The 24,859-nt window shown below is 44.3% G+C and overlaps 1 protein-coding gene across 1 annotated transcript in view; it reads left to right on the top strand.

Moving 5' to 3' along the window:
• Positions 1-24,859, top strand: part of tafa3a (TAFA chemokine like family member 3a) — a 68,747-nt gene that overhangs the window by 30,233 nt on the left and 13,655 nt on the right. Inside the window, exon 2 of the mRNA XM_071903908.2 lies at positions 8,508-8,620. Within this exon, the coding sequence (XP_071760009.1) occupies positions 8,509-8,620 (112 nt within the window). The 5' untranslated portion in view covers position 8,508. The remainder of the gene's footprint in view (positions 1-8,507; positions 8,621-24,859) is intronic.

Below are 24,859 nucleotides of genomic sequence, written 5' to 3'. Positions count from 1 at the left end.
TTAGTTCTTCATGGGTGACTCGCTTGCACGGACTGTGTTTTACCATGCCCAGATTAGGCAGCACATCCTCGTCCTCTTTCATGCTGTGACTGGCCTCCTCTTTACGCTTGCTCTTCCCCCGTTCCCACGCGTTGTGCTGCACGTTTATTATTTATGAGTGCATGCAAAGCTACTTCTGCTGAAGCAAATGGAACGGGAACCCTGCCTGGCTCCGACGTAAATAATACATTCGGCATGAACCTGCAGTCTTTCAAAGGTAATGCTGGACTTTTAGGTAGCGGAACACAATGTTGTCTCTGAGCCCCTGTATGCTTGGCCTGGGGCAACAGGGTCGGTTGCCCTTTTGGTGTTATGGCACCCACTGTGCTGTCCCTTAGGGGGGGCTAATGAGATGGAGTACAGTAGTTCCAAGTTGCGTTTTAGACCATACTTATTATGATGCAGAATAGCAAGTCAACCAGCAGCAGCAGCAGCAGCGAGGGAACTCATTATTTAAGTGGTACTATGACCGGTAAGTGTGGTTTGTTTTCCTAGATAGCTCTGCTGTGTCACAAGCTGGGTAAGAACATGACATGCACTTACAATACAGGCGAGCCATGCCTCTGAGCACTAAAACAAACTTTCTACTCCCAATAGAGAACAATCAACGAGCTTATTGATGGCTAAAAACTGACTCAATTGTAGCAAGGCTCTCCCTAACGGGTTTCAGGAACAGTCGCCCCTGGCCAGCATTAATGCAGACAACTGTCCCGCTCCCATTCACTCTGTCAGTAGCTCACTCTATTAGAAAACTTTTTTTTTTTAGCAGAAAAGCTTGTCTCTCAAGTTGAAATTGACCTATTTAAGACTCAATATAGTAACTGCTGTGGAGTGCAGTGTGCAGCTCACTGAAAAAGAGGTGTGGGATTGGGGGGGGGGGGAACATTATGAATCTGTCATTCCTCTGAGAGACATAAGAGGTAACCTCATGTAAAATTTAGGGTGGGTGCAGAATGGAGGTCAGTAGAAGTTTGGTTCAACCGGATCAGAACCACATGGAGCCGTGTTGCAACACAGATTAGTGTTGCTGTTTTTCTCACCAATAAACCATGGAGGGCTTCAGGGTCTTTCTTTGGGAGGTTCAATACTTTAAAATAAAGCTGGCCCCAGCTAGCAGTTACCAACAATCGCTGAAAGCATTATTGGAATTGTCCACTAAGTATAAAATGAAATATATAATATTGCATTTTCCAAAATAATAGACAGGGCTATGCATTAGTGGCTACACAGGCATAGCAATCCTGACAGATTGGTTAAGGAGGGCTGGGGGGAGCAATCAAGAATGCATTATGCTGTTTGTGGTGGTGAAACTGCAGTGTTATGTGGAAGGAGCAGAGGGAGGGCGAACAACAGCGTTAGAAATGGGTCCCACTTCACTTGCTCCTGAAATTGTTGAGGGGCAATGTTAACTACACATACAGAGGTTGTTGGTCTGCTGGTTTAGTGCTGTCACTAGTCATTTTACTTGGGTTCAATTTCTTGATAATTCTTATCTGCTCAGTCAGTCGTTGGAGCTTAATTGTATGAGCATGCGGACCCGGGTGCGCAGTGTTTATTCTAGAGTGACTTATATTGCTTTAAAGCGGCAGCATAATTTTCTGCTTCAGCAGACACATTGTTGGATGAAATGTGGAAATAAAGCTTGAAGATCCACTTAGCATTACTTTGATCTTATTACAGCTTATGCCTAGCTCATGCATTCAATTTATGTCAAAATTCTCTTCACGCTTTTGAATATTCATTTAAGTCAATGGTACACACTGCACACAGTCCAAAGCTGCATTTTATGTGCGACTCAATATCAGAAGTGACAACAGCATTGGTGAAAAAAAAAAAAAAAAATCACACAGAAAATGCAACAAACCTATCTTGGTAAGAGGGTTACTGTTTAAAATGGAAATTAAACCACAAGTATCCACAAGTTCATGAATTCTGTCCTGAGTGAAATGTTAATGCAACCAAGAAGCAGTTATCGCCATAATTTTGTTTCTGAATTCTGAATACACAGTTTTAGGTTTCACATGTTATTATGCTTATACAGCTCAGCAATTATCAGAGAAAAGCTAAAAAGCTAAAAATCAGAGAATCAAAACTGAAAAAATCAAAACTCTAATTTGTGCAGTTGTACCGATTTATAACCTGGAGCTGTTCTGTTGGCAATGAATGTCACACTGCCTGCAGACTCATAAAATGTATTTATTTGAACTTTAATAAGCTTTATATTTTTTTATACTGTTTTTTTTATACTGCTGGAGTACCAAAGAAAATTTTCCATTTCACACTATGTAATGGACAATAAAGATTTATCTTATCTTAGTATTATGAATTATTGTTCAAAACCAGAAAATGTACTATGATCCCCAGAAACATTATCCTGGATACTGTCACAGTCACATTTTCTGTGTTTATTCTTCATGGAGTTATGCATTGGTGAAACTGTCCTAGAACAACAGGGTAACGTATTTCAAGAATTCAGTTTTTTTTTTTTCCCTTTTGAATTTTAATTTAACCCTTTACCTTACTGTGATGCTCGGATGCAAACTTGCAGCGTGTTGAATACAGTACGCCAATTAGGTGCATAAAATGTGACTCTAACAATGTAAAAACAAAGGAGTTTAGTGCACATTGATGCTCACAGCACTCTTTTAAACCCACAGAGTCTGACTGTTCCTCTGTTCCCTGTTAGTGTGTAGTGTGATGATGCAATAGGACAGCTATCTGATCCCTGCTGTGTTGTACCGTGTGTCCGGTGGCACAGAACATGCTATGAGGAGAGAGGATGAGTCAGAAGCAGAGCAGGCCTCATTGAACCACGATAGCAGGAGAGAGAGAGGGGGGGGGGGGAAAGAGAGGGACAGAAAGAGATAGAGAGACTAGCCAAGTGTGGCAGAGAACTCCGGCTCGACTAAGATGACCTCTGCCTCGACACTGGAGGGGATGTTTTCCAACAGGTCGGAGCCCAATGTTGGCTTCTGGAACTAAGTACTCGGCCTCCTCTGGTTTGCCGCCTCCAAAATAACACTACACCAAGCCCAGCGGGGGGTAAACAACACTGAAACACTGCCACAGTCCCCTACGTCTGCCCACTAAATTCACCGCTGTTTTTCATAACCTCGGTTTTCACTGTCAGCATTAGACACGATAACGGTTGCAAGTCGCATGGAGTTTGTTTGCAGTGAGTTATTGAACCAGAAATAGCTATGCAAATCGGGTTTTTACACAGCAGAATTGAAAATCTCTCTCTCTCCCTCACTCTCTCTCTCTCTCTCTCTCTTCCTTGCTCCGTCTCTTTCTCTCTCTCTCTCTCTCTCTCTCTCTCTCTCTCCTCCTATGTGTCTCCCTATCTTTCTAACACACGTGTGTAGCCACAAATTCCTAGTTGCAAAGATTTTCTGAATGGAAGGCAATTTGTTTACCAGATATCTTGGAGCCATTGTTAAATAGTGCAAACTAATAGGTCTTCGAACGCTGTCGCTGTTGTCCCTGGGAGCACAGTGGGGCAAGCTTTAACTGATTGGTTCAAAAACAGAACTGAGGGAGTATGCCATACACTATTGACTGGCTAGATGCTTTTTGGACTTGCTTCCTTCCAATATGCTTCATTTTGTTTTTTGTTTTTTAAAGATCGAGGGTAATTGGACTTATTTATTCATCAGATTGGCAGGCATGAATGAATGTGTAATGTCATTGTCTCATAGTTCTGTATGTAACAAGCTGGAACCTAAATGTTGAATAGATTTTATATTAGATATAGATTCCATTTTGGAGAAAAGTGTTGATCTAAATGAGTGAGAGTATGCCTTGGTTTTCAATTTGCTGGTATTTCTTTCCTCTTCGAAGTATGTTACTGCCTTATTTAGATCCTTACACATCTTGTACTCGCCTGCCAACTGAGCCATATGCTCCAATGTTAATTGCATTTAGGCTCCAAATGTTTTGTGCACTTGATTACATGCCATGCAGCATTCCCTAAGAAGCTGATGATTTTGTCAGGTAATCAGTCCTGCAGAGTTAACGCCGTAGCTGATGAGCTGTCTGACGCTCATCTGTCACTTGTTGGTGTCTGGAATCTATGATTTTCCCATGGTAGTGATGTGTTATGTGCAAATCTTCTTTCTTGTTGAAAGTTATCTTTAGGATTGCATGGGATTTGTGGATACAAAAATACGCCTGGGGCAAATTCCATCAATTTATGGCACTGGCCACTCTTATTGCCTCAATCCATTCATCTAGAGACTTAAGTAGCATGCTTTGTTGCTCATCCTATTATCACAATCCTTTGTAATGCAGTGATCCCCCCAACCTTTGGAACGGCAACGCCTCTGCTTCCAAGCCAGCTCTACTTTTCACCTCATCATTATTATCATGAAGTGTTTTAAAACAAGAAACAGAAATGCGTTATGTCAGATGCCTTCCCACATGGAGCAGAGGATGGCAGAGGAACTAATTAGCACCATGAAGAAGCATTCATATCACTCTTCCATAAAATGGTAGAGCTCAGATCCACTAGCCAGAGAGCAGCAGTTCATTACTGGCTCTCTCTGATCTAACAATGTGTTGACATTGCATTGTCATTTGCTCTTTAACACCCGTGCCTTCTTCTTCTATAATTCAGACATTAAGTAGACAATCACTTCATTTTCCAAACACCGATAGATTCAGTGTGGGTATTTAATTTCAGTTTATGGTGTAGTTCTGGTTTCAATGCAATCTATGGAAGAAATTTAAATTATTGTAGGAGGTCTGATGTATGTATTATACAATGCATTATGTAATATAGTGTTTTGAGTCCCAAGTATTGGTGTTAACGTAGCTGTCATCCACTGACGAGAGTTGAAAGAATACGTGGTGTATGTTTTGACACATCGGTACATTGAGCCAGTCAATACAAAACGTTTTGGAACATAAGCTCCAGTTACATATACAGTATATATATATATATATATATATATTTATATATATGTACATCCCCCAGGCAGAGCACGAGTCTGCTGGATGGCCTTACCCTTAGCACATTTTATGATGTTTCGTGTTATTCTTTGATTCAGACTGGGAATTGATAACATAAACTCTCACTCTCAGGGAAGATAGGCTATTCTAACCACAAGGCCACTGAGCTGGGTGAATACTTGACCTTGTACGAGATAATAAAAGTACATTTTTGCCTTTGCATGGGTACAAGCTGACAGAAATAGAATTATCTGCACAGAGTTAATGCGAATATATTTTTTACAGCATACTGTAGTTATGTTCCTTCAATATTTGGGCGGATTTTTGGATCGCGCAGTGAAACTGGGCCATCAGTGTTACCCCTAAAATATCATTTCATAGATTGATTGCACTGGTTTTCCCGGTTTTAAAAGGAGTTTTAATACACTTTGTGTTTTTTATAGCTTATTAGGTAGAACATGACACTCAATTCCTACTGGTGCCACCAATGCTAAAAAAAAGTATGAACTGATAGTGTTGTTCATAGTGTTGGTCCAAACGGCATATGCACTTTCTTGTAACAGTATACTTGATCTTATAATTGTAAGAGGATCCAAAACTAAATATTCATACTTAATAATTAATTCATTCACTCACTCATTCATTCAGATACCATTTCGTTTAATTTCATCCATGTTTTGTGTGTCAGTGTAATGCTTGTTTATGTTACTGGGGGAAGACTTGGCTTGGGGCATGACTGCTGGTACACAACCAACTGCGTGTCACATTTGGATAAGAAATAAACAAAAACACCTAACATGAACAACAACATTAGTTTGTTTTGCCCTCCAACCACAACATCCACCTCGGTCTCGTCCACTCAGTGGCATGCATCAGCAGTAAACAGACTCTTGTGTCTTATTGGTCCCATCGACTCACCACTGGCATTAGGCAATAGGTGCTTTGGGGAAAGTCTTTTGTATGAAAACTCTGTGTGTGTGTGTGTGTGTGTGTCTGTTCTCGCCTGACAGTGGAGCAGTTTGACTAGCTTGTTCAATCAACCAGAGGGTCACACTGACGTAATGCACGGTGCACCTAATAGCTGATTCATACGTCATTTTGGCGTTTGCGATGTTCACGGCACAGACGGTGCGCACACAGTCTCCACACACATCAGGCAATTAATGGCTCCTGCGGTCAAAGTGGCTCTTAGAACGGAGTGCACGGTCAATCACCACAGCGGCAAACAATAACGCACTTCTGGATAGTGCCAGCCAGCCAATCATCGCAAACGCCGTCTCCGTGACTCCATCCGCATTGTTACAAAATTTTTGAGGGGGCGCGACTCTACATGCAAGGTTTGCGTCACATCGCCTGTGATGTCATGGATGCCGCACATTCCACAAAAAACAAACTATAAAGCTGAGCCCAGGGGAGCTCCCCAAAACTGTGACCAAACCATTGAAAATAACTAAAAACAAAGGCATAGGTACATTCAGAAAAACATCCTATATGATCGCAGCCGTAAATGTATATGTGTGCCTTGAATGTGTGAAGACCAGCCCTAACCCATCAAGCTAGGTTTTCCCTCTTTAGCCTCTTTCATGATGAGCCACCTGGTCCCAGCTCCATATCCATCAAGTGGAATAATTTCCCTGTTAACCAGCTCCGTCCAGCCACCTGAACACAGACCTCTATCAGATAGGAGATAGCAGCTAGGGTGGATTTAAATCCTGGTTGGAATAACACCCTGGCCTCCTGCTGCCCAACCCAAAAATCTACTAACAAATCAAGACTAATTCCTCATAGCTATATTTCACTTTGATAGAATATTTCACATGACAGCAAGCATGCCAGCATGAAGTCAGACTCCAATAATGACTGTCCTTGGAATCCAGTGTCACCATAGATATTCAGTTTTTTCCCCCCAGTTCTCATTATCAATAACTGCACATAGGCAAAATTACTTAAAAGAAGTAAGATGAAGGACACAGGATGAAATCCTCGTCCTCTTTTCCTCGTGTTAGAAGTATGATTTACAAAAGGTTTACAAAATGAAAGTAAGAAGGCGTCCCCAGACCAGCCAATTTTCAAAAAAGTATGTGCAATAATGTTCAACCAAATCTGTTCTACGAAAGTGAAATGTCACTTTATCGTGTTATCTGGCCTGGTGTCGTAGGCAGGACGGGTAAAGTGTGATGCCAAACTCCAGGGACTGCAGGTGAAAATGAGTTCTCTAACTCTGGGGGAGTTAATGTAACTGGCCACTGTCCCTGTTGGATTTAAACAAAAAGATGTTTACTTCTACTTTAGATCTGTACTTTAAATCCAGCAGTGTATATCTGTACTGTAATGAGGAATGTGTAATCTGTAATGTACTATAGATAGCAGAGAGATAATTGAGACTGTGCCAGTAGCATACTGACTGCCTCAGCTGTCTAATACTGTACAGCACAGAATTAAAACCTCCTGTTAAGATCTCGCCCAGCTCTGGCTGTCAGTACAAAGGCGGGCACAGCAAGACATCTCCCTCTCTTTTGCTAGCCCCTGCCAAATAAGCAAGAGTTGAGCTCTTTGCATGAAACCAATCGTTTCACTAATTTGAGTGGCTGCACTGGAACAGAGTTCAAAGGAGAGCTGTGATTTGCGACTGTTTTCCTCATGAGAGAAGCTAGCTCTGTTGGCAATAAGATGAGATTGCACTGATTGCATTGTTTGTTCCGCTCTCTGTGGGCCTCTTAGATGGAGACACAGAGTATTACTGGACAACAACCCTCTGAAAGTACATGAAGATTACTGAGCTGAGCGCAGCCAAGACAGACCACACAAACAGCATTACTCACCTCCCAGGTAGAGGAGGACGACAGCGAGTGGGGGAGAAGGGACAGAGAGGAGAAAAACAGACTTCATTTGTTCTCTCTCCGTAGATCTAACACGGTGTCGTCAATTGCAGTGTGTTAGTACTTTCCAAAGTTTTGACTGTATGTGCTGGTGAGTTTGTATGCAAATACCTTAGTGATTCCAGGGGAGGAAACCACAGGCAAACACATACATGTATGATTATGCATGAATGCAACCTAATATTTGGTTCAATCAGTGTGCTCTAAATCAACACAAGCATTGTTTGTTTGTTTTTTCTTGTTGAAGAAAGCTCCTTACAAAATATGAATCCTTACAAGCAATCAAAATGTGAAGAGGCTGCATAATAATAGAAGGCTTTTGCTTGTATGCGTTGTTACAGTGCATTTAAATTTCCTGGCAGTAGGTAGCCATATTTGGTGCACCATGGGGAACCCTGTTGTGCCTGGCCCTCAGCAAGCTAATCCTTAACACAACAAAGGCGGCCTGTTAAAGCCCTTCAGATCCATACTTTGTGATTTCAGGAGTTACTCTAATTGACCACCTTAGACTGCCAAGCCGAAGCTTTGGGAGCTGCTTGGCTTTAACCCAAATGAGCCGGCCTACACATCTGAGTGTCGCCTTCCCAACATGTGAGCAAAAATGGCTGACCTGTGGTGATTTTGATTTCTTTCTTCCAGAATGCGGGAGAGGGACCTACGGAGCATGTGCAGAAGGGCGCTGCTGCTGACCGTCTGTTTGGTGTCTCTCTGGGGACAACTGACCAACGCATCGTCGCACAGAAGCCACATAGGTAGAGCGCTGCATGTGTTTTTTTTTACCTTTATTTATACAGAGAAGGGTTGCCGGACATGGTTGCTCTCTTTCAGAATGGCTTTTTTTCATTCATACAGTCACACACATTCACACCTTTTTTTGAAAGGTCAGACATACCAGAGAATATTTGCATCAGTAAGTTTATTGGATAAAAGTTGTTATATGTGGCACCTAAAAGTTAAAGAGTAATTAAACCCCCCCAAAAAAATGCTACTGAAATTGCCATCTGCTATTGGCTGATCTTTGGTACCAGGTGATGTCACCACCTGTTGTACTCTACAGAAGGTTAAACCGACAACCTCTCGGTTATAGGCCATGTACACGGAGTCATTAAACAGACAATTTCATATTTACTGCCTTTGGAGATTATATCATTAAAGCCTGACCCAGAAGCTAAATGCAGCCTTGTAAGTTACCATTCATAGACCGATTACATTTTATGGTTCTTACCCTGAACATTAAACCAAATGCAATAGGACATAGAGTAGTATGGACAGTAACACCCATTTTAACACACATTATACCATGGACTTGCACTGTATCATTAAATGGCAACACATTGTCACATGCGGGGCCATTTACACAGTTTACAGTTCAGTTCTCTTGCAGACTGTGTTAGCCACAATAGCTCACAACAAATTATTAAATTGCCAGTTCAGTCCAAGACCATTCATATGTACTGGCCACACAGTCCATTGCTTTCAGTGACCTTTTGTAAAGAAAGTTACATAATTAGCAGAGTTTTATTTGCTACTTTGCTCAATAGCCAAGCAACACTGTTGAAACGCCAAGTCAGAGATGTGGTGTAAGGTTGGCTTTCGTGCATGTAGGATTTTAACAGTTTAGCAGTCATCAAACTAACACATGGAAAGAGTAATACCTGTACAGTATGTGTGTGTGTGTTCATGTGTGTGTTCATGTGTGTGTGTGTGTGGCAGGGGACAAGACCTTTCAAAGAGATTCCCCTTAATGGAGAGATGGCCTGATCCGTGGGCGTAAAGGTAGAAGCTGTGACTACACATTGAAATAATGAGCCTTATTCCACTGGAGGGAAAACAGCACACAATGACTGCAGGGAAATGTCTCCATGTTAGCTGAAAACAAAAACATGACCAGTAAAAGACTTTGATAAGGCATCAAAACCCAAGGCTACCACAGGAGAGACAGCATAGGGAAAGGATAAATATTATTAAAAAAAAAAACACCACCACCTGCATAACGTTGAGTGTTCCTTGTCTAGGTGCGTTTCAAACCAAGGGACAGCCACAAGGTTAAAGATAGCAGAAGAAAAAGCTTTGGCAGCAGAATTCATTCAGTGAACCTTAACTTTTGACATCACCAGCTGCTGATTAATACTGTACATTTGACTTTTTAATAGTTTCATTTCAGGTTCACCTATGACACAGCAGGAATACCTTAGCTTCACACTCTAGGCTGTTCATGTGATAATCTTATCAATACGTTGAATATTTTCTATCCGTATTGAATACTGTTGATCAGTGTTTAGACTGACAGCACAGTGGTAAATCCCACTTGTTCGAATGCAAATATGTTGGATAAATCATTTAATCTTCAAGCTTACGTCACCGTCTCTATGGTTTTGTATTTGTTCTACTATTGTAGTTTGTGCGCTTATTCCTGTGATTTATTAGGAGAGAGAGCAGCAGCACAAGTAGCCTGGCCTGGTCTCTCCGGGCCGGGCTGACACTTAGGTAATCACGCAGCCTGTCCCCGAGCTACGGAGGTCAAGTCAAGGTGGGCCCAATAAACAAACCTCTTTAGCCCCTCTGTTTATTGAGGTGGGGGCTTCGCCAAAGCAATTGAACCTTTCACCGTAGCCTGACGAGTGCATGCTGAGCGTACAGCGCACACACATAACCCCCATAATAAGACTACTGCATCCCCCCAGAGCACCATCCACATTCATTAGCTAGTCATGAAAGAGTGGAGAGGGAGAGGAAGGGAGGGAGAGGGTGCGAGTGGAGAGTGGTCTAGAGAGAGAGGGAGGGAGAGAGAGAGAGAGGGGGGGGGGGGGATAGGGAGAGAGAGAGGGAGAGAGAGGGGGGTGGGGGGTGGAGGGAGATAGGGAAAGAGAGAGGGAGAGAGAGAGATAACAAGTACCTCTCGGCTGTACAATTTGTTTTGGTCCCGTCGATAGGATTTAGACTGATGATGTGACCGGGTCAGAAGGGAGCCTCATTACTCAGCTATTTGGATATTTGGATACTTCTTTGGATACTAATGGTAACTCACTCTTTCTCGTTTAAAAACAAGCAGGTTTTGCAGCCATTGTCTGCAAGGCCAAATGCTGAAATGCAGCAGAAAGGAAAACAGGCGTGAAAAACACATTGCCCTGTCTGGCTGTGTGATGCAATGTGGCAGCAGCTCCCTTTTCTTGAGATAAAAATGCTCTAAGCAGTTCCGTTTACAGGTCGTAAACTCCGTTACATTTTTTAAGTGTAAGGCATTAAGCCACGTGGCTCATGGATAGCTCCACAAATTGGAATCAAAATGACTTTGGAGCTCAGGTTTACGCTGGGTTTAAATCAAGGTCCCGTTCTATATTCGCACACACACAGGAGGCCACGCTGCCTTATTAATAAGATGAAACTGTGCACTGGCTCTCATTTGAATTCAGTGGAATATTTCCATATTTGCTTATGGTAGAGACTTTCTAAAAACTGTGTGATGCACTCTAATGGCTCATTCTCAAGCTGATTTTCATGCTTCAGGGGATTTTTTTTGTATTCTATGCAAATTGGCTTTAACTTTTTTTCCTCTTTGTTTTTAGTGTTTCATATTAGGAACAAACTGATTCTCCGGAGCCCAAATTAATGGTAGGATACAACATTAACTTTTTCCCCCCAACGTTAACTTTTTCCCCACTGCCCCAGTCAGATTAATTTTGGAAGAGATACATTAAGATGTGTCACATTAATAAAAAATTATATAATAAAAAAACATAAATAAAAATCTGCTTACTAGACAAATTACAATTGTTTCCCTGTAGCAGCCTGGGAAAGAAATGCTTTGCATGCTGGATGGGTCTCCAATGTGTGAAGAACCTGGCGGTGGAGGAGCATTTTTTTGAGAGTGTGTAAAGGCTTAGATTATTTACTGTAATAAATTCAAAATAATACAATTTGTGACACAGGGTAGATTTAGTCATTGTTTTTGAACAGTGTTTGTACCAATACTAATAAAAAAACAACAAGAAAGAGCATGCAGTTCATACCGCATGCTAGTCTCATTGTATTCTTACCACTCTCTGCTTTTCTCTTTATTCATTTTTTCAACTATGTAAAAAGGATCCTCCCATTTGTGGAGTCGCAGTGTGAAACAGTGTCATTCAGGAGACATGGTAGCGGGCAGAGGGAGCCAGGGAGAGAAAGTGAGCAAGGGGGGAGGGAGGAGGAGGAGGAGAGGTGGGAAAATGTGCCAGGACACAAATCAAAGGAGAGGTTGTACTTGGCCTATTCACAGGTCAGTTAGTGCCTCATTTGTCAATTCACCTATACAAATGAAGGCAAAATAATTCAAACGGAGGAACATTTTGGGGAAAAAATTCGATTCCGGCCACTTGGACCTGTGCATTTTCCACCTCATTATTTCCCATAAAGAGCTACCTGGGAGCTAGTGACAATCGGTCCTTCCAATTTTACTGGCTTAGATTGTAAATAGCCACACAGTGCAGCATATCTCCTTGCTGGGATCTCTGTTGCTGTGCGATAGCTTGCATCAGCTAGCTGCACACTCCGCACAACAGGTCAGCGTGGGAGCCTTGCCCAGGGATGGCATGACATTATACCGGGCGGCGGCCGAGCGGGTCACCCCCTCCCCGGGGACATGTGGGGATGTGGCTGCGGAGCATTCGGCCTGACATTTGGAGAACAGGTGGATGACACGATGGTGGACGGAGATAGAGAGCAGAGGGAGATTGAGATGGAGATGTGGAGCTGTTTGAGATGCACTGTGGGGATGACAGGGGTCAGCTAGCCCCATCTCCTGGTGGCAGCTACCGAGATTAGAAAACCGTCAAACGTCCTCTGCTATACGCATCTGAATGGCAGCTGTATAGATGCGCTGTGAGTGGCTGCATGTGGCCCCTCTTGTCCTCTGTGTGCGGTTGTGCAGAGAAAGAAGGGGAGCAGGAGGATGGTGTGTGTTCTGCGAGAATGCCATTAGTTTCGGAAGCAGTAATTCACACACTCGGAGGAAATCGAAATTCACTCATGAACTTGCTCTTTTCTTTATCACATGTAATATGTTATGTAAAAAATAATGCATTTTTATACATCTGCTATACCATGCAGGGTTTAATGTCATCATCAGTACCCAGCCTGCCTTGAAGTCAAGTTGCTTGTGTTCATGTGTTCAAGCGCACACTGATTAAACTAGTGGTTAGAGGAAAATCTATCTCAGTGTTTCATTGTGGCGGAGGACCCCTGCTGGGTTCATAAGGATCAGATACAGTTCTGAACTTGTTCTTTTTATAACATATATTATGTTATGTGGAAAAAATGTGTTTTTATACATCTGCTACCATGCAGTGTTGAATGTCTTCATCAGCCTGCATTAAAGTCAAGTTGCTTGCGTTCATGTGTTCAAGCGCACACTGATTAAGCTTGTGGTTAGAAGAAAATCTATCCCGATGTTTCATTGTGGCAGCGGACCCCTGCTGGGTTCGTAAGGATCAGATACACTCTTAGTCCTCTGTCTCCATTCCCACTCTAATTACAGCTCAAATGTAAACCCATTATCCCTCGCCACATTATGAGTTACCTCTAGCTATTCTGAAACTCAAAGAAACGAGGATTTTTGGATTTTGATAGAAATCGACAGAGAGCATGGTGATAACGATTTGAGCTGATGAATGCAATTAGTGGAGAAGTGCTAACAGCATGGCGGTAATTGGGTCTTACAAACTAAAAGCCTGCCCTTACCCAGCAATTAGAGCAACCTCCTTTAAAGTTAGTCAATTGTATTGCTGTTAATGGCCTATGCTTGGTTGAAGCTGAGCAAGAGGTGGTCCAGTCCCCTTTCAAATTGGCCACTGCCCCGTTCCTTTGCTCATCACAGGGTTTCAAAGCTCTGTTGAAGAATTTTTAAGTAATAAATGTGTCAGTGATGGTAATTAAATGCTCCAAAGACTGTATTATATGGTAGGGTGTTTGATATATGTTGCTTGTTGTTACATATCATTAACTTTGGAATGAGCAATCATTTCATAGAGTGTGTGTAACTTAAAGGGGAATACTGCCAAATTTCAGCTTTCCTATCCTTTGCTAGTATTAGCAAGCACTCAGTAGTGTGTCCAGTAGCTGGAAACAAAACAGAAAGAGTTTGACCTGCCCCTTAATGTGTGACATTATATGGGACAAATCCATAGAGAATTAATTTGAAATGGTGCAAAAAAGTGACTGGGACGGTATTCAAGATGATGTGACGAAAGGTCACATTTTCTAATTTAGAACAGCTGGCACTACTATGAAATACAGTCTATTTATGTTTAAGCAAAGATTCAGTTCAGCCCATAAATTCAATCTCTCAAAAGACAAAGAAGGAAGTCCTGCGTACAAAAAGGTCACTTTTTACCTTTTATATAACTTGTCTTGAGGAAAGTCGATAGACAGAGATGTTGGTACAATAAATTGGTGCCGAGGTGTTCTTTGATATGATTTGAACTTGGGGTTCGGGCTGCTCCCAGCACCACTCTCTGTGAAGTGGAGTCAAGTGGCGATGTGCATGTTATGCTCATGGATCCGCAAATTTCCTTTCTCCTCCCAACTTTTGTCAATGAAGTAGTTACAGGCTGTACACCAGCATGACATCACAGATTACAGTCTTGCTTCTCTGGTGTTTAGCTTCAGAGAATACTTCATGCTCACTCGTACTGAATGAGCTGCCGGAGGCTATAAGACTACTATGTGTGAATGCTTAAGTTGGGCTGTATTCCCCTAAACGCTCTACAAAGGAATCTAAATGAGTATTTTCTAAAGAGGTACATACAGAATACATGCCTATAGTGTATCACTGGCGTTTTAAAAGCTTCAGAGGAGCAGGCGGGGGCATCAGGATTATGACGAGACAGGAGTCGACAGGTGCAGCTATACTCACTGAAGCCTGCGACGTGTTAGTGTAGAACCAGTCAGATGGAGTAGAGAAAGCAAGGAACAAGGTAAACTCTATTATCCCTTCAATGAAGTTTTGAGGTCAAGTTTTCAAGTGCAATAAATAGGACATACATACAAATGCTAGTAATCCAGTAATCTGTCAGGTGTCGCCTACACACTCGTCCATACACACCAGCGTCCATACACACCTATCCACCTTGGTTTGCATTAAAATACAACTTAAATACAGTGCAAAGTACAAAAAGACCTGCTGTACGTCTTATCACAAGTCTTTTACAATAATGCATCCTATCCTAAACTAGTGCATTAAAATCCCATATACAGCATTATCACATTAGGATAGATAACCTTCAAAAAGCAAAGGCAGATAATCAATTACTTGTTGGGTTAACCTTTGTGAAAAGGCCTAAGTATGACTACTTGAGGAGAAGTCATCACTTTGTCTTCTGATTTTATAATCACAGACAGGTGATTTACAGGGATGGGATTGCCTGACTGCTTAGCAAATGGACATTATTCTAACAGCTTGCTTTGAGACATCTCATCTAGCTGCCATTATCATTTGAAATAACTCTCTCATGTGCCTCTAGGATTTTTTTTTTATTTATTTTTTTTAGTTTGAGCGCTGGTTGTTGTGGCACTACCTTTATTAACACCAGCGAAGACTTCTCCAACAGCTCAACATCTGTCTCTGAATCGGCACAGCACTATTTCAAGATGGCTGGGAATATGTCAGGAAAGTTTAATGTCCTCTCTAAACGCTAATTCCCTGTACTTATTACTATTACAGATTGGCAGCCCCCAATCGTAAATTTAACACATTTGCTTTAACAACTGTCCCCTGAAAGCTCTTTTCTGTGCGGGCGCAGTTAGATAATATAAATCCTAACAGACATTTATGAGTGCTCATCTGTAGCCAGGCGATGTTGGGAAGGAAGTCAGAGAGAAACTCGTCAGCCGTTCAGCCCTGGGTAGTTTCCTCTCTTTTCTTTTAAAGTAATGCTACGCTATGGCCTAGTAGTTATTCACCAGAGGCTGGATACTGACTGAATAAAGTGAAATATAAGCTTCTAAAATGCAGTCTATCAATCGCCTTCCTCCATCTCCCGGCTCCGCTCCATGACTTTTTGCCTTCCGGCTCACATCTCCCCAGGAATGAAGTGCGGTGCCGAGTGTCCACACCGGACCATAAAAACAGCAACCAAGGCTGAGCATCAAGTTTATGTGAATGGACTGAAGCATAAAATGTAATGGGTGGAACCATTGGAGTTGTCCTGGAATGGCTTTTTTAAAAGGTTTGTCGACATATTTTTCAGGAGGATGGTCTATTAAAAAGAGGGACATTTATATTGAGTTGTCAGTGGGTGGACAGGTCAGATGCTCCTTTAATAGTGTCCTCAGGTAACCAGCAATTCAACAAGGGATCAGTGATGGCTGCTGCCTTACCACTAACCAAATTACACTGTTTGCCAGGGTGAGGTATGATTTAGAGCAACAGAATAACTGTACCTCTGAGTTAGCATTGTTAATGTGATTATATGTCAGTTTGATTTAGGAAATAATAATCTCAGTAATCATCAGCTATGAGTAATTTGAAGCTAACTTCTCTTTATTTTCAAACTGTGCCTGTTGCTCTACTTTTAATGGAGTCTGCCTTCTCCTCGGTGTAATGAAGATGTATCTGTCTGTGTTTCAGATCGTTGTGGTTCTGTCATTGTTACAGATATGTACAGTTTAACTGGCATTCTTGGAGTGAAAGAGGACCCTCATCTCCCTTTAGTTGCACCAGTGCTCTGTGTTTCGTGACACTGTGCCTGTCACTCAGTCCTGAAAGGCATTAGTGGAATCTGCTTAAGATGAAAAACATGGGAATCCAGTTGGAGAGCAGAAATGGCAGCCATTTAGAGCAGACATGACATCTCTTTGACAGATAACCAGCGTGCGTGCATGTCAGATGAGAGACCAGAGAAAGGAGTAGGATCTCTCGTCTGCTTCTGTCTTTTGTCTGCCTCTTTGCAAGCCTGTTACAGTCATAGTGAAGCTTCTGAGACTGTAATTTTAGGTATATTATAACTTTGAAATTACTGGGAAACATTGATCTAAATTATAAAGCAATGCAAAGCTCAGTACTTACTAACTGTAAACCTACACCAAAAAACCCACGGAAAACAACAATACTTTGTCAAAAGGATGGTATCTGAATTCCTGTATGAAAGAGAGGCCTTAGTCATACAGATCAAAACTCCCTGCATCCCTAGCTCTCTTAATGCCATACCTCTTATTTGCTCCCATCCCATTCCAAACGGCAAAGAAAACAACTCCACAGACTTCTAATTTGATCAGTAAAGGTAATCCATCACTGAATGAGAAGCCAACAATTGAGAACACCAATATCAGACTATAAACTTTTACATTTTGAAAGAAGTTCTGTTTCATATTAATGCGCGCATTTGGGAATACAGTGAGAGCCGAGACAAGACAGGAGTGGGGTCTCACTTCCGGTTTCTGCTTGTAAACAAGAAGAGGTAAGATACCGGGAGTGATTCCAATTTCCGCTTTTTCCTCTCCAAAATAAATCTTTCAACCAATAGCTAACATTCTCTGTGTTTACATTAGGACCCGCCTTCTGTCAATCACAGCCCAGTCAACCGAAGCAAGATGCTTCCTCCAGCAATAGTCTGTAAAATGAAACAAAAAAATGTCAAAATGTCAAAATTAAAGCTAGATTTTACACAGTTACAACTATAATTTGCTGCCTTCTTTACTGGGAGTAAGTTGTACTATTTAGGCAGCATTTGAAGACAGCATTCCAAAATATTTACTTTTAAAAACAACTAAAATAAAGAAAAAATGGCACATATCTCATGATGTGATGAAAGCACTGGAAAACCATCTGCAGTGATGTAAAACAGTAAGGGAATGCAAGAAATGAGCAAAAAAACTCCAATCACGGTGGAATGGTACTTTAATGTGTTGAACCTCCTCCTATTACATTTACAAGGACTGTCAAGAGAATGGAGACCCTGTCGAGACAACACTTTATTTGCAGTAGGCTTTGAGTGCGGGTATATGTCTTTTCCTGCCTCGCTGCTGCTTCTGCTGCCGCTGCTGCCCCTGGATTTAATAACTTTAGTAGCCATTCACTTATAAGGGTGCATGATTCCTTGAGGGAGTCCAATTGATCAGTCAGTGGTGGGCTCTAACATTGTGGCAGCCAGATGAATGGTGCTGACATGGACTTCATCTAACCCACTAAAGCACACATTCAGAGAGCGCGAGGGCCCACTCATCTGTTTCTACACCCTTTCTCTCAAAAGATTTTCCTCAGTGAGGAAAGGTATAAAAGGAGAATTCAGCTCTTTCTGCCAGGAGCTGACCTATGAGAATAAAGACCAATGAGCAAGCAATACTCACACATTATTTTAGTAATTGAAAGTCTCCATATTGCTCCCATATGCTAGTGTCTCAAAAGCTTCTTGTTGCAGTTGGGCTACGGTTGACTTGATTCTCGGTGTGCTTGTTCTCACAGGCACACTAAACCACTGAATATCAGCCCACTAAAGTCTTCCTTCCCTTAAACTACTGGCTGTGTGCCTCTCTCTCTCTGATGTGGGCTTATTTCCCGGGCCTTGCTGGACATGATTGTCAGCTCAGCAGGTTTACAGTTGGGTAGAAGTGAGTCAATCTTTTCTGAATACCGTAATCCAATTAAACACCGGTCTTGTGAGAATTCACTCCGCGTTACTCACTAGGCAGAGGAATGAATGTTTCATAAACCAATACCTCGGTATGTCTGCGGTTTGTACGCTGTGACATGAAAGGATTCTCTGGCCTGCACCGAACATCTATCCATTTGAATTGTTTTAACCGGATCTATTTTTAATACCCCTGCACATTTCCTTTTAATGAGCGTTTTTGACTTTGAATATATGAAAATGGTGGCTGTGGTCCGTATGACAAGCTCAATTTTACCTGGAAAATATGCTGCAGTCAGTTGTGTTCTGCGTGTCGAGGCTTTGCCGGGTCTACCTAAATGGATTATCGGCATCTGGAGCAAACAGTATGATTTGAATCATTACTAATTCATACTGTGCCTCTATTGTATGGCCTACCACCTCTGTTTTTATGGCTGCTGCTGTTTCTGCGGTCTGGGCCTGTGGCCAGGACGTGACTCTGTTTTCAGCGTTTTGAGCTTCCTCTGTATTTGCAGACTGAAAAAGGCCGACTGGCAGCACGCTGCATGAAGCAAGATTGGACCAGCAAATAAGTATATTTTGTTCTCTTTCCTTCTCTGGTGAAAGCCCACTGAAGCTGGACTTGTTGCTTCGTGCCTCAGTGGACAAAGAAGTTTGTTTCCTGTCTGGCTGATACAGCTGTTCATGTCAACAAGGCAGTCGAGAAATAGCATTGTGACATTAATTCAACGTAACGTTTTCAGGCACCCAACTCGGCCTCACATGATTGGCTACCAAGGCCTGTCAAGTGGGCTTGTTTGATCTCTGCACTCGGCATCCAGATGGCCAGGTTCTTCATTAGTTCACAACAATTTCATAAGTGACTTGCTGTAAATTGCTGTGCAAATGCTTAAATAATTGGTTCGCCTCTGTAATGTACTTCTGCAAAAAGCTTTTTTTCCCCTCCTGCACAATCTCGGCTCCCTGTGTGTGAGCGAGCGCGAGGACATGCAGGGGCGTATGCAGCTGATAATCATATAACTAGATTAAATCCTGTCTCTGATTCACTGTGTATTGATTCCTCTCTGTATTGCGGAACACGGTCATTAATAAAGAAATCATATTGTGCTTCATATTGTGCCCTTATCAGTTTGAAGGCATTGTGTTTTCGTTGCTCTGATGTCAGTGAATCACCATCAAAGTGGTGTAGCTAACCATGAAATAGCCTTATCTGAATATTTCCCTGTCTGCAGTTATGTAACAGGTCATTGATATTCAAGACTTTGTGTCTTTCTTGTGTTTTTCATGTAGCAGGTCCTTGATGAATTCAAACCTTTGTGTCCACAGAACACCTTGAAGAATACTGTATAGATTTTACAGTACTCTTGTCCAAACAATCTTGAGAGATTATAGAATGAACATTAGGACAGACAAACAGATGACCTTCACTGTTTCTGCATAATGCCTGCATAATGATGAATTAGTAGCCTTTGTGTTTATATTGGTGGTACATATATTGGATCTTTGTGTATTACATGAGCTATTACATGAGTAGTAAATTAGTTATATGTTCTACTGTATCTATAGTGATATGGGAAGAACTCAGATTACTGTTTTGTGGAAAATAGTAACTCCACGTGTTAGTTTTTACATTTTTGTAATCTGATATTAGTTACTTTTTGTCACGGCTCTTGCCGTGACTCTAGTTTTCCTTGTGTTTCTCTTTGTTCCCTGCCCCCTGTGTGTCTCCGCCTCCCTGCTTTGTCTCTCTGTGTTTGTCTGTGTCTGTTATGTGTGGCGTGGGCGTGGCTTCCTCTCCTTCCCAGCTCCTGGGCTCCAGAATTACCTACACACCTGAACCTCATCAATCATCACCTCCAGTATATCTACCCCGGCGTACCTTCCATTCGTCGCCAGATTGTTCCACCAACTCTGTGGTAGACACACTCTCGGTCGCGCTGCATTTTCATGTCTGGACTATTCTTGTGTACCTAGTTCTGTACATGTTGATCGTATCTCTCCTGTGTCCAGGATTTCCCTATGAGTCTCTCCACCTGCCCACGCCACACCTGCCAGTCTCTCAGCTTTCCTGCCTGTCGCAGCGCAGTTTTTGGCTCCCCTGACCGGGACCGCAGTCCTATCCTCTGCCAGTCCCTCACCTCCTCCGCCGCCAGCCATTCCAGCTCCGCTCCCTAGGGAACCTTTCGTCCCGGTGCCGGAGCGCTACACAGGAGACCTGGGGACTTGCCGTCGATTCCTCCTGCAATGTTCCCTTGTGTTTGAACAACAACCCTCCACGTACATCTCAGATAAGTCCCGTATTGCCTATGTCATTGGGCTTTTGAGTGGTCAAGCTTCTCTTTGGGCCACAGCTGTTTGGGAAAGTCAGTCTGAGATTTGTAGTTCATATGATAGATTTGTAGCAGAAATGAAGAAGGTTTTCGACCATCCCGTTCGAGGCACGCTTCATCTCCTAGTTGCACCCCTAGATTCCCCTCCCGTAGCATCTCTAACCAGTCAGCCTCCCTCGGTGCTACTGCCAGCCAGTCGTCTGTAGTCGCCGTGGACGAGCCCATGCAGTTGGGTCGAACCCGTCTTTCCCCAGCGGAACGTCAACGACGGATGAGGACCGGCGCCTGCATCTACTGTGGCCAGGACGGTCACTTCCTGGCAGCATGTCCGCTCCGGCCAAAAGAGGAGGCTCGTCAGTGACAGTGGGGGTACTGATGAGCCATACCACCATCTCTTCAACTCCCCGCACTCGTATGCAGTTCCATGCTTCCCTGCTCTGGAAAGAAGATTCCATCCCTGTGCTTGCTCTAGTTGATTCTGGCGCTGATGCTAATTTCATTGACGCCAATCTGGTATCCCAAGCTGGTATTTCTACCGAGGCTCTTCCTTCCACGCTGGACGCTAATGCACTGGATGGCAGACTCCTGGCTCGGGTCACCCACCGCTCTGTACCCCTCAACCTCCTCATTTCAGGAAACCACCGGGAGTCCATTCAGCTCCACCTGATCTCCTCTCCTCTCGCTCCTGTGGTTCTGGGTCGGCCCTGGTTAGAGTTGCATAACCCGCATATAGACTGGTCTACGGGGACTGTGGTGAGTTGGAGTGTCTTCTGTCATTCCCATTGCCTCCAATCTGCTCTGGCTCCCGGGGAGTCCGCTGTTTCTCCATCACCTGAGCCTCCTGATCTCTCCTCTGTGCCCGCTGAGTACCATGATTTGGGAGAGGTATTCAGTAAACAGCGAGCCCTCACCTTACCTCCTCATCGGCCGTATGATTGCGCCATCGATCTGCTACCTGGAGCTCCTCTGCCCTCTAGTCGACTCTACAACCTGTCACGTCCTGAGCGAGAGGCCATGGAGAAGTACATTCACGACTCCCTGGCCGCCGGACTTGTTCGCCCTTCCTCTTCTCCCGTAGGAGCGGGGTTTTTCTTCGTGGCAAAGAAAGACCACACCCTGCGTCCTTGTATTGATTTCCGTGGCCTCAATGATATAACGGTAAAGAACAAGTATCCGCTTCCCCTCATTGACTCTGCTTTTGTGCCCCTGCAACAGGCTACAGTCTTCTCCAAGCTGGATCTCTGGAACGCTTACCATCTCATATGGATTCGAGATGGAGATGAGTGGAAGACGGCGTTTAACACCCCCCTGGGACACTTCGAGTACCTGGTTATGCCCTTCGGTTTAACCAACGCTCCCGCCGTCTTCCAGGCTCTCGTCAACGACGTCCTCCGAGACATGCTGAACCGCTTCATCTTCGTTTACCTGGATGACATCCTGATCTTTTCTCGGGACATGGAGGAACATACCCAGCATGTGTGGTTAGTGCTCCGTCGCCTACTTGAGAACAAACTGTTTGTGAAAGCCGAGAAGTGTGAGTTTCATAAGTCTTCTGTGAGTTTCCTGGGTTACATCATTGAGCGGGGACAGGTGAAGACGGACCCGGCCAAGATCCAGGCAGTGTCGGAGTGGGCGAGACCCACTACCCGGAAACAACTCCAGCGATTCCTGGGGTTTGCTAACTTCTACAGGCGTTTCATCAAAGACTACAGCAGAGTTGCAGCTCCCCTAACCCGGCTAACTTCTCCAGTCTCTCTCTTCTCTTGGACCCCTGAGGCTGATACCGCGTTCAACCACCTCAAGAGACTCTTTACCTCCGCCCCGGTCCTGATTCACCCAGACCCCTCTAGGCAGTTTGTGGTGGAGGTGGATGCTTCTGACTCAGGAGTGGGGGCTGTGCTTTCCCAGCGTGCGGCAGATGACATGAAACTACATCCCTGTGCATTCTTCTCCCGACGTCTCTCCCCTGCAGAGAGTAACTATGATGTGGGTAATCGAGAGCTCCTGGCTGTGGTTCTGGCTTTGGAGGAGTGGAGACACTGGCTGGAGGGGTCCGAACATCCCTTCATCGTCTGGACAGACCATAAAAACCTCTCCTATCTCCGTTCTGCCAAACGACTGAACTCTCGCCAAGCTCGGTGGGCATTGTTCCTTGGCCGCTTCAGTTTCACCCTTACCTATCGCCCTGGTTCCCGGAACGTTAAGCCTGATACCCTCTCCCGCCAGTCTGCACTCGAGAAATCTACCTCTGAGCCTGAGACCATCCTTCCCCCCTCCTGTGTGGTTGCTGCAGTTACGTGGGAGGTGGAGGATGTAGTCCGAGAAGCGCAACGCACCCAGCCAGACCCAGGTAATGGTCCTCCTAACCGTCTGTTTGTGCCTGAATCCGCCAGGTCCCAGGTTCTCCAGTGGGGACACGCCTCGAAGCTCTCCTGCCACCCCGGTCTCCATCGCTCGCTTTCCTTCATCAAGCGGCGATTTTGGTGGCCCTCTATGGAGAAGGATACCAGGGGTTTTGTGTCTGCTTGCTCTGTTTGTGCCCGCAGTAAATCTTCTCATCTTCCTCCAGCTGGATTACTGCGACCCCTACCCGTTCCCAGCCGTCCTTGGTCCCATATTGCTGTGGATTTCGTTACCGGCTTACCTCCATCATCTGGTAACAGTACCATACTTACCATTGTTGACCGGTTTTCGAAGTCTGTCCATTTTGTTCCCCTTCCCAAACTCCCCTCTGCCACAGAGACAGCAGATCTTATGGTTACTCATGTGTTCCGGCTTCACGGCATTCCACAAGACATTGTTTCCGACAGAGGACCACAGTTCATCTCTCAAGTGTGGAAGAGTTTTTGCCAGGCGCTGGGTGCCACCTGCAGTCTTTCCTCTGGCTACCACCCCCCAAACGAACGGCTAAACTGAGCGGGCTAACCAGGATTTGGAGGCAGCTCTTCGGTGTGTCACAGTGCGCAACCCGTCCAGCTGGAGTTCACTTCTACCCTGGGTCGAATACACTCTCAATTCTCTCACCAGCTCCGCCACAGGTATGACCCCTTTCCAAGTCTCTCTGGGTTTCCAACCTCCTCTTTTTCCTGCTCAGGAAGAGGAAGTGGCGGTGCCGTCTGTGCAGGCCCATCTCCAGCGGTGTCGTCGCATTTGGAAGGCGACTCGTGCCGCCCTTCTCCGCTCTGCTACCCGCAACCAGCACCTTGCCGATCGCCACCAGACCCCTGCGCCTGCATACCAGCCGGGACAAAAGGTATGGCTTTCCTCCCGGGATTTACCTCTGCTGACAGAGTCTCGCAAGTTGGCGCCCCGTTATGTGGGTCCATTTGAGATTGAAGGGATCGTCAATCCATCTGCTGTGCACCTTAAGTTGCCTGCTTCTATGAGGGTCCATCCCACGTTTCATGTCTCCCTTCTGAAGCCTGTCTCTTCCAGTCCCTTATCGCCTCCCACCGCTTCCCCTCCGCCTCCCCGGATGATCGATGACCATCCGGTTTACACTGTGCGTCGACTCCTGGATGTCCGCCGCCGTGGCCGGGGGTTCCAGTTTCTGGTGGACTGGGAGGGATATGGTCCTGAGGAGCGTTGTTGGGTTCCCAAGCGGGACATTCTGGATCCCTCTCTCATCCGTGATTTCTACCGTGAGCATCCTGATAAGCCTGGTGGGTCGCCAGGAGGCGACCATTGGGGGGGGGGGTCCTGTCACGGCTCTTGCGTGACTCTAGTTTTCCTTGTGTTTCTCTTTGTTCCCTGCCCCCTGTGTGTCTCCGCCTCCCTGGTTTGTCTCTGTTTGTCTGTGTCTGTTATGTGTGGCGTGGGCGTGGCTTCCTCTCCTTCCCAGCTCCTGGGCTCCAGAATTACCTACACACCTGAACCTCATCAATCATCACCTCCAGTATATCTACCCCGGCATACCTTCCATTCGTCGCCAGATTGTTCCACCAACTCCGTGGTAGACACACTGTCGGTCGCGCTGCATTTTCATGTCTGGACTATTCTTGTGTACCTAGTTCTGTACATGTTGATCGTATCTCTCCTGTGTCCAGGATTTCCCTAT

The sequence above is a fragment of the Centroberyx gerrardi genome, chromosome 5 (assembly GCF_048128805.1).
Source record: "Centroberyx gerrardi isolate f3 chromosome 5, fCenGer3.hap1.cur.20231027, whole genome shotgun sequence".
NCBI classification, from domain to species: domain Eukaryota; kingdom Metazoa; phylum Chordata; class Actinopteri; order Beryciformes; family Berycidae; genus Centroberyx; species Centroberyx gerrardi.
This window is presented reverse-complemented; position numbering and strand designations above follow the sequence as displayed.